At 54.0% G+C, this 8,695-nt stretch overlaps 1 protein-coding gene across 1 annotated transcript; it reads left to right on the top strand.

Moving 5' to 3' along the window:
- The first annotated feature begins 1,511 nt into the window (after window positions 1-1,511).
- TMEM37 (transmembrane protein 37) lies at window positions 1,512-8,112 on the top strand. The gene is made up of 2 exons (XM_019715495.3): window positions 1,512-2,086; window positions 7,251-8,112. Exons 1-2 carry the CDS (start codon window positions 2,066-2,068, stop codon window positions 7,821-7,823), a joined length of 594 nt encoding a protein of 197 aa, XP_019571054.3. The 5' UTR covers window positions 1,512-2,065; the 3' UTR covers window positions 7,824-8,112.
- Window positions 8,113-8,695: the final 583 nt, after the last annotated feature.

Genomic DNA, 8,695 nt, shown 5'->3' with positions numbered 1-8,695 from the left:
TCAGCACAAACTCCATCCCGACTCCTAGCTGTGTCCCAGGTCTTCTGAGGACCATAAAATGACTGGAACGGACAGTCACTTCCTCCTTATTATTCCTAAGTCATTTCTGCTTCTCCAGCTATCTTGCTGACAAGACACGTTGCACTAAATTCCACTGATTCAAGACTTTCTATTCTTACCAAGAAAGCAAACAAGCAGCATATCCCCAGCCTTACCATACACTGAAATCTTAGAAGGCACAAGGTGGGTGTGGACTTCCCAACCTGACAGTTCTTTCTGATTTTAATGCCAGGCACTCCCTTCCAGGTCACAGGAGATGCTGCCGGCCCCAGTAACCTAGAAAGCATTGTGGGGTTCTGTAAAGGGACCCCCAACAAGGCCAGGTCCTCCATTCCTGTGTCAGGCCCTTCTCCAGAGCCCAGGGCTGTGGAGGGAGAACCTGGCTTCTGGGACCCTTAACTGGGGAGAAGGCAGGTGGGGGCCATGGAGGGAAGGCCCCAGCAGACAAGGGTTGACCTGGCTGGGCTGGGCCAGCTCCCCTTTGCCTTAGCTCAGTGATTCTCAAAGCAGGGCCCCCAGATCCTCCACAGTAGCAGCACCTTATTAGAACTACACAAGGTGAGGCCTTGCCCCCACCCCCAACCCACCCACTAGGTCAGACATTCTGGGGTGGGGCCCAGCAGTCTGTGTTTTAACAAGCCCTCCGGGTGATTCTGAATTGTGGCAAGAACTCAGACCCAGACTGGTTCTGCCAGTTGAGTCCAGTCCTGGTTCTCCATTGGTTCCAATGGGAGGCTGAGGGCATGGCACTCACCGTGCCTGGGCCTGAGGACTGGGCTGAAGGATTTTACAAGGTCTCTGGCAAGCACGGGAACCGATAGACACCTAACTGGGAGATGCACAGACACCTGTAACGTTCCCCCTTTTTCACATGGCTCTTGGGGGAAAAGAGAAGAGCAGTTATTTTGAATGTCCTTGGGTAAAGTCACAGGGTAGCTGTCTGCCTGCCTGCCTGCCTGAATGAGCCAAGTAATTTACCCCATTTAGCTGAGAAAGGGGATCTTGCTTTATAGAGGCAAACTACCCCCTCACCAACACACTTCCTTACAACTGAGATGGGAGGTGTGGGTCTCACTTGGACATTGCTGCCCTGGGACCCACCTGCCTAGCTCCATCCCTTTTTGGTGTGGGGACTTTATGCGCTGCCTCCTTGAGAACTCGGGCGCCATCAAAAGTCGAGGAAGAACAATGGCTTTTGTTTTGTCATATTTGCCTTTTTGACGGTCGCTGAGGTGGCCGGGAGGGGGACATGTTGGTACACCCCCCCCCTTTGGGGGAGAGGAAACTGATGCAAGAAGGATTGCTCCAGTGTTTCCACTAAGCTCACACTTATCGAGGGCTTCGCAGGACCCTGACCTTTCACAAATATGATCTCATTATTAACCGTGGCTCAGAAACGTAAACTAAGCAGCCAAGGTCACAGAGCGGGTGGTGAAGACAGCTGAGCCAGAGCGCGTGCCTCCTCTCTCTGGACCCTACCGACACTCGAGTCAACAATCTGGGGCTGGAACGGAATTCTCCGGCCCTTCCGCCGGCGCTGTCCGGCCCTCGAGGAACCTGCGCCCCAGGTGAAGTCGCCTCGGAGGTTCAGTAGCGAGGGAGTGACTCCGGGCGGGTTATCAGCCGGGTCAGCCCTCCCCCTAGTGCCGATGCTCCTCCCTCGGACCCGGAGTATCTTATCCCTAAGAGCCGGGTGAGTCCTCGCACCTTCCCGCCGAGTCCGGCCCTTTCCCGGCGCCCGCCCTCCGGTCTCTCCCCTGGGGATCCTCTGGTCCGCCCCGCTGACTCAGCGTAAACCGAGCTGCGCACGGCGGCGGGGCAGGCGGAGCCCGACCGGGGCTTAATTGCTCTGCTTTGAGTGCTGCCTCCCTCCCCGCGGTCTGGCCCGCCCTGCAGCGGTCCCGCTCCGCCCTCCAGGAGAGGTCCCAAGACAGACGCCGGCGGCCGCAGCGGAGCGGCGGGAGGGAGCGAGGCGGGAGCGCGGCCGAGCCCCGGTGCTTGCAGCATGACTGCCATCACTGTGCAGGTAGCCCCGAGGCCCCCAGCGGGCCGAGGTCTGACCCACCGTGGGGGAGGGAAGGGGTTTCGCACTGTGAGCGATTTCCAGCCTCAGGCCCTGACAGGGGGTGTGGGGGTTGGGGGGGGGTGCATGGGAGTGCCCGGCCGTGCCTGCCACCTGCTGCTAGCCTGGGGGCTCCGAGGACTGTGGGCGGGAAGCAACTTGGGGGCGCCCGCTCCCAACCGTGCTTCTGCGAAGCGGTCTGCTCCCGCCTCTGCTCGCGACCCTGCAAGTCCCCGAGACTCCCAAACCTCTTTTTACGTTTCTCTTTGGGGTCACCAGTGCTCATCGGTTAGGTTCACCAGAGGGGTCCCTCCTTTTTAAAAAGGAGGTGCGTCTGGGATGGAGGCTGGATAGAATCCACTTGCCAAGTGAGGCTTGCTTTAGTGTATCCGGAGGATGCGTCTCTGGGGCAGCCAGAACTTTCTTGGGTGGGGGCAAGAGAGACCATCTCCCCTCCCCAAAACTGCGTTTAGGGTGCTGGGGCGAGCGATGGGTTCTCTGGGGCGGGCAGACGCTTCAAAGAAAAGGCTCTAGTGAGGGGAGCCGCCCGCATCCCCTTAGTTTTGGTTTCTCCTTACGGGTGGTGCAAGATGTTTGTGTCAGCTGAGGACCCATCCATTCTTACCCTCTCCCCTCCGAAGTGCCGCTCTCCCAAGGGCAGTCGATGGGTGGCGGGATCACTGCCCTGCCGGCTGGCTTCCTTTTCGCGGAGGCATCCCATCAGCTCGCCTTCTCCGGAGTCTTCCGACTGGATTGTCCTGACTAGAGGCTCCTTTGACTTCGCACGCCAGTGCTCAGACCCCCACAACACTAACTCGGGTGGATACTGCTCTGCCCATTTAATAGCCCATTAATAGTGGTAACTGAGGTTTGGAGGTGAAGTAACGTGTCCGTGGCCCCCAGATAAACTACAGAATCGAGATTCACTCGCTCTTTCGGCCTTTCCGGAACAGTAAAACCCCACCCACAGGCCACCCCCCTAAACTTCTACCCAGGACACAGCTGCTGGGGTGAGTTTGAGGGTGGGGAACGGGATGCTGCAAGTTCCTCTTTGTTCTGGGGCAGAATTTTGAGTGAGCACCAGGCAGCCTCCTGGGATAGGCTTTGGGAAGAGGTGGACAGGGCAGCGAGGAGCGTGGGACCGGGCGTGGTCTCTCCCCTTGAGGAGCTGACTGTCCAGTTGGGGAGAGAGGCTTGTAAACAAGGATTTAGAAGAGGTATGGGGAAGTGAGTGCTAAATTAAGAGGTGCAAAAACTGCGGGGCGGGATTAAGGGGGGGTGGATCTTTGTGCTGGGCTAGGAGGGTTAGGCAGACTGGTAGCAAGGAAAGCAGAGTGGTTAGTGGAGGAAGAGGAGGAAGGAGGAGGAGGCCTGCGGGTGGGGGGATGGGGGGGCTAGATGGGGTAAAGCCCAGTGGCTCTACTCTGAGGTGGGAGGAAGCTGTGCTCACATGACAATAGTCGCTGCTGCTTAGGAGCACTTAACCTTGGTACCTGGGACTGTTACTAAGTACTTGGGATGAAAACTCATTTCAGCCCCACAACTACAGGAGGGTAGGTCCTGTTATCTCCATTGACAGGTGAGGAAAGGGGAAAGAGAGACAGGATCACTTGCCAGAGGTCAAACACAGCTAAAAAGCTGGCTGGCTGGCTGGCTCCTGGGACCGCACTGGGGTCATGCAGGCAGGCCAGGCCACCGCTCAAGGGATGGTGGCAGGCCAGCTCTGTAGGAAGCTACTGAAGGAATTTCCTGCTAATGATGAGGGCCTCACGTGGGCCAGGGCAGAGTGAGCAGTGGGGGGGGGGGGGCAAGTATGGGGGGAGGTGTTGGGGATGTGGAGAGTGAGTAGTGAGCAGCCAAAGTGCCTACTTGAGTATTGATGGGGGGTCCTGAGTTATAGATAAGACCTTGGTGTGGGACTCAGTGGCCCAGGAGTGTCAAGTGACACTGTTCTATGAGTCACTAGAAATCATTCATTCTGGCTTACAGATGAAATAAGGAAAACATTTGCTCTTTTTTAGCAGAGGAAGTCAAGGCCCTAAGAGATTAAACTCACTTGCCCACAGTCACACATTTGGGGGCTGGCAGGTCAGGGGTAAGACTCAATTGCCCTCACCACTGGCCATTCACTGATCATGTTGCTGCCCAGCTGCCCTCCAGGAGAGGATTTCAGGTTTTGGATCACTGAATACTAGTGGAGGTGCCAGAAGCTGGGGTGTGGTGCCGAGTGGTTAGGAATAAAGACTCTAATATGCATTATTATTGTTACTAATACTGTTAATAGCTCCGGTGAAGTGGGAGCTGCTCATATGGCGAGCACTTTCATATACATGATCTCATTTAATCCTTGGGAGTTTTATTGGTGGTCAGAGTTTAAATGAAGCTCTGTTTTGCAGTGGGAGGGGGGAATGAATGATGTCAGCTGTCTTTCTGATCTGGGATATCTGAGGACCCAGAGAGTAAAGTCCAGCCAGTGCTCAGGACAGGTGGGGCTGATGGAGGGACAGGACGTGCCTGTTCTCCAGACAGCATGATGTCTAGGGTCAGAAGGTTTCTGGGTCCTGTGTTATTGTGACTTGCTCTCAGTATCTGGGGCCTTATCAGCCTCTAGGGGTGTTGTAATTTCACCAGGTGCCTTTATGGCTACTGCTTTCCTACAGGGGTGATCCATCTAATAGATGGGAAAACAAGGGCCAAACGGGTTAAGAAACCACCTAAGGGCAAGGGCCATTAATGGTTTGTAGACACAGAGGTTTCAAAGTTTCCTTGGTTGGTTTCTTAGCAGTAGAGCTGTTTTTCTAATGCTTTCCAATACAGATTCCTAGATTCCCACTGTCTCCAGCAGGTAACAGGGATCTGCTATAGTGGGAGTGAGGAAGGGGCCCTCTCAGCTTCCCTTACTCCCCTGCTTCATCACCTGGAAGCCCCTCTAGGAAGCAAGGGGACAGTGTGAGGACCACAGCCCAGTCTCCTGCCAGAGTACTCTTCACAGCACCCCAGGCTGCTTTTGTCTCGGGATCTGAATTGGGGTCCTGACCCCTTGGGTATCCTTCTGTACTCTAATCCTTTTCCTCCCCATTAATATTGAGCCCCTAACACTACAGCCCTCTACTTGGAAGGCCCCAGTCGGTGCTTGTTGGCTGGATGCATCCCTTCCCCTGCAATCCTATAGTCATCCTCGCAGCTGTTAACAGGCTTTATTGTGATTTAGGTAAATGAGCTAGGGCAAGTCACCTGATCTCTGCATAACAGTTTCCATCTTAGCATACTCCCACAGAGATTCCTACTCTACCAGCCTGACAGGTTTAAGAGTAAAATAGGACCCTACCTCAGCAGCAGTGCCAAAAGCAAATGAGGTCCTCATTCATGTATCCTTGGGGTTGAAATTCACAGTCGCTCCTGCTCAGGTGGGCAAGTTGGCAGCTAGCCTGATGTTCTCGGTAGGGTTCTGACCATAAGACTCTCCCAGAAGCATGGCTTTGCTTTTTGTGTCCCTCACTGAGAACTACGCGTTAGTGAGGGACACATAAAGGCTTGCCTCTGGAAGCCTCCACTTGCCCAGCGCTGACTGTCCCACATGTCTTGTTTTGCTTACCTCCCCAAATGGAGTACAACCTGGGCTGCTTCCCCACGTATTGTAAATGGTGTATGTAATTTAAATTATGACTAGGCAGGAGTTCTGATTTAAAGGGAGCTTCAGATAGAGGTGACAATAGCTGCAAACTTGACCATTTATTTATCCCAGGGCTCTTCCTGAGTACCCACTGAATATCCAGGTCAAGTACTGTGCCAGGTGCGGGGACACAGCAGTGTCTAAACAGGAGGCCTTGCCCTCTTGGCGAGCACAGTCTCTAAGCGAGATAGACTATAATGTATAACTACAAATCAGAAGGGATAACACGTGGTCAGAATGGTGAAAACAAGTAGGTACCTGATGGGAAATGTCAGGCGAGGACCCAGTTTGGATAGGGTAGGCAGAAAAGGCGGCTCTGAGGAGGTGACATTTTAGTTGAGACATGAAGAATGGAGAAAAGGAGGCAACCTGGAGAAGAGCCTTTTTGGTGGAGGGGCCAATAGGACTGAGGCAAGAAAGTTCTAGGTTGGTCCTAGGCATGGAAAGAGGGCTACTGTACTGGAGTGGGGTGGCCAAGGAGAATGCACTGGAGGACGAAGTTGGAGAGGTTGGCAGGGCAGGTCTGCAGTGCTTGTGGGTGGGATAAGGACTTTTACTATGAAGTTTCTTTTGCTTTCTGGGCTAGTGGTTGGGAATGGCAGCTGGGTGGTGTCCCAGTGCTGTGAAATAAGGGACAGTCACTAGGCACCTGACTCAGCTTGCCAGAAGAGAGGAGGGGCGTTCAGTGCTGAAACCAGAGGCTGAAGGACAGCCTCAGTGACTCTGCCCACTCCTTGTCCCCCAAAAGAAGCTGCTAGAATAGTCTGATTAGCAAGTTCTGGGAGGGGCTAAGCAAGACTGCAGGGCAAGGTGCAAACATCACTTTCAGTACTGAGGAAAACAAGTTACTAAAACAGACGCCTGGACACAATGTGGAAAGTGCAGAACCAGCTGGGTGGGAATTAGAGAAAACTGGACGTGTACTGGGGAAATCCTAGGGAGAGAGAAGGGAAACTTAACCATGTATTATGTTCTGGTGATTTTTACAACCCTCACAGCCTTCCAGGCAGTTTTCTTGTTTTGCTTACAAAGAAACCCAGGACGGCTGCGAGCTCAAGGTCACACTAGCCAGGCCAGACAGATTTTCTGAATTCAGAAGGGACTAGGATTTGCCAGTGATTTGAATTTGGATTTCTTACTCTTTAAGAAGATCATTAAAGAAAGGTCAGGGAACTCTTTGGGCCTGGTGAATAACTGGACAGTCAATACTTACAGGTCTTGAATGGAGGACAGGGAACAAGTAGAAGGGGGGAGGGCTCCCCAAAGCAGGTACTGAAAGGTAAGGAGGAACTGGGGAGGAAGCTGTGAGTAAAGGTGGCATTCCAGCTTCCCTGGAGACCCGAGCAGGAAACGTGGCTGTGGGAAGGTGGAAGGCATGTTCGGGGTCTTCCCTGAAGAGGTTGGAGGGGGTGCGGCAGGGCCCTCTCTGACATATACCTCTGTGGCATCTTCCAGGCCCAGAGGCTGCTGGGCCAAAGGAGGCCCCATCGGTCGTTCTTTGAATCCTTCATCCGGACCCTCATCATCGTGTGTGCTGCCCTGGCCGTGGTCCTCTCCTCTGTCGCCATCTGTGATGGCCACTGGCTCCTGGCTGAGGACCGCCTCTTTGGGCTGTGGCACTTCTGTACCACCTTCAATCAGACTGGGCCACAGTGCCTCAGAGACCTGAGTCAGGCGCATGTGCCAGGGCTGGCTGTGGGCATGGTCCTGGTCCGCAGCGGGGGTGCCTTGGCCGTGGTGGCTGCCATTTTTGGCCTGGAGCTCCTCATGGTATCCCAGGTGTGTGAGGACCTCCACGCACGGCGCAAGTGGGCCCTGGGCTCCATCCTCCTCCTCATCTCGTTCGTCCTCTCCTCTGCGGGCCTTCTGGGTTTTGTGGTCCTCCTCAGGAACCAGATCACGCTCATTGGCTTCACTCTGATGTTCTGGTGCCAGTTCACCGCCTCCTTCCTCTTCTTCCTGAACGCCATCAGCGGCCTTCACATCAACAGCATCACCCATCCCTGGGACCAACCAAGGAAGTTTTAGAGCCCTCCACCTCCCGAGGATGCCTGGTTCTATAAGAAATTATGGTCGAGATGGGACTTTTCCAACCTGGGACCTTTGGTGGGGAAAAGGGTAGAACAGTGACCTTGGAACTGCTGCCTCTTGGCCAATAACCTTCCTGTGGTTGGCCAGAAATGGCCCAGGGGCCTTTGCAGCTGGTTTGCAGGGCCAGAGGCCAGGAGGGTGCCACTGTGCCACCAGCTACACAGGCTTAGCCAAGTTATTAAGATGTAGCTTTTAGAAGAACTCATTATAAAACCCTTTTCTTGAATCCTTCCCCCGGGACAGGAATAGACTTGGTAGCAGATCCAATAACTGGTGCCTGGGCTCGCTGCATAGCCATGTGCTGTTTACACCTGTTTTATGGCTCTGTGCTGGGATATGAGCTACGAGGTCCCTAGGGCCTGCTGGGGTTGCTAAGAGTGGATCATTCTTCCAGCTAAGTGTGTCCAATTAGGGCCTAGGACTTCCGCCAGCTCAAAGGCCCTTTCTGCACATTTCCGTGCTTTAGCTTTGGTCATGCCAGGGAGGCAGAGTTCAGGATTCCCTCAGAATGTCTGGCACATGATAGGTTTTCAAACCATTTGACTTGATTCGATTCCTGGAACCCCATGATACCCGGATAACGCCAGCTTCCAGCAGCTGGCTGACCCCTCTTTGAGAAGAGTTCTTGAGCAAGCCTTCCAGACAGGTCCCCCTGACTTCTGATGCACAGCCCTCCCTGAGATGAATGTGCGTGTCCATCTTTGGTGAGGATCAGATGGCCTCAGGGTACCATTTTTAATCCTAGAACACATTTCAAAGAGCATGTGTCTAGACCTGTTGGACCTTGGGTAATGATTAATAACCATCCT

This window comes from Rhinolophus sinicus, chromosome 17 (assembly GCF_057876585.1).
Source record: "Rhinolophus sinicus isolate RSI-liver-muscle chromosome 17, RSI-T2T, whole genome shotgun sequence".
NCBI classification, from domain to species: Eukaryota; Metazoa; Chordata; class Mammalia; order Chiroptera; family Rhinolophidae; genus Rhinolophus; species Rhinolophus sinicus.
Note: the sequence above shows the minus strand (reverse complement) of the source record. Positions and strands in the feature narration are given on the sequence as shown.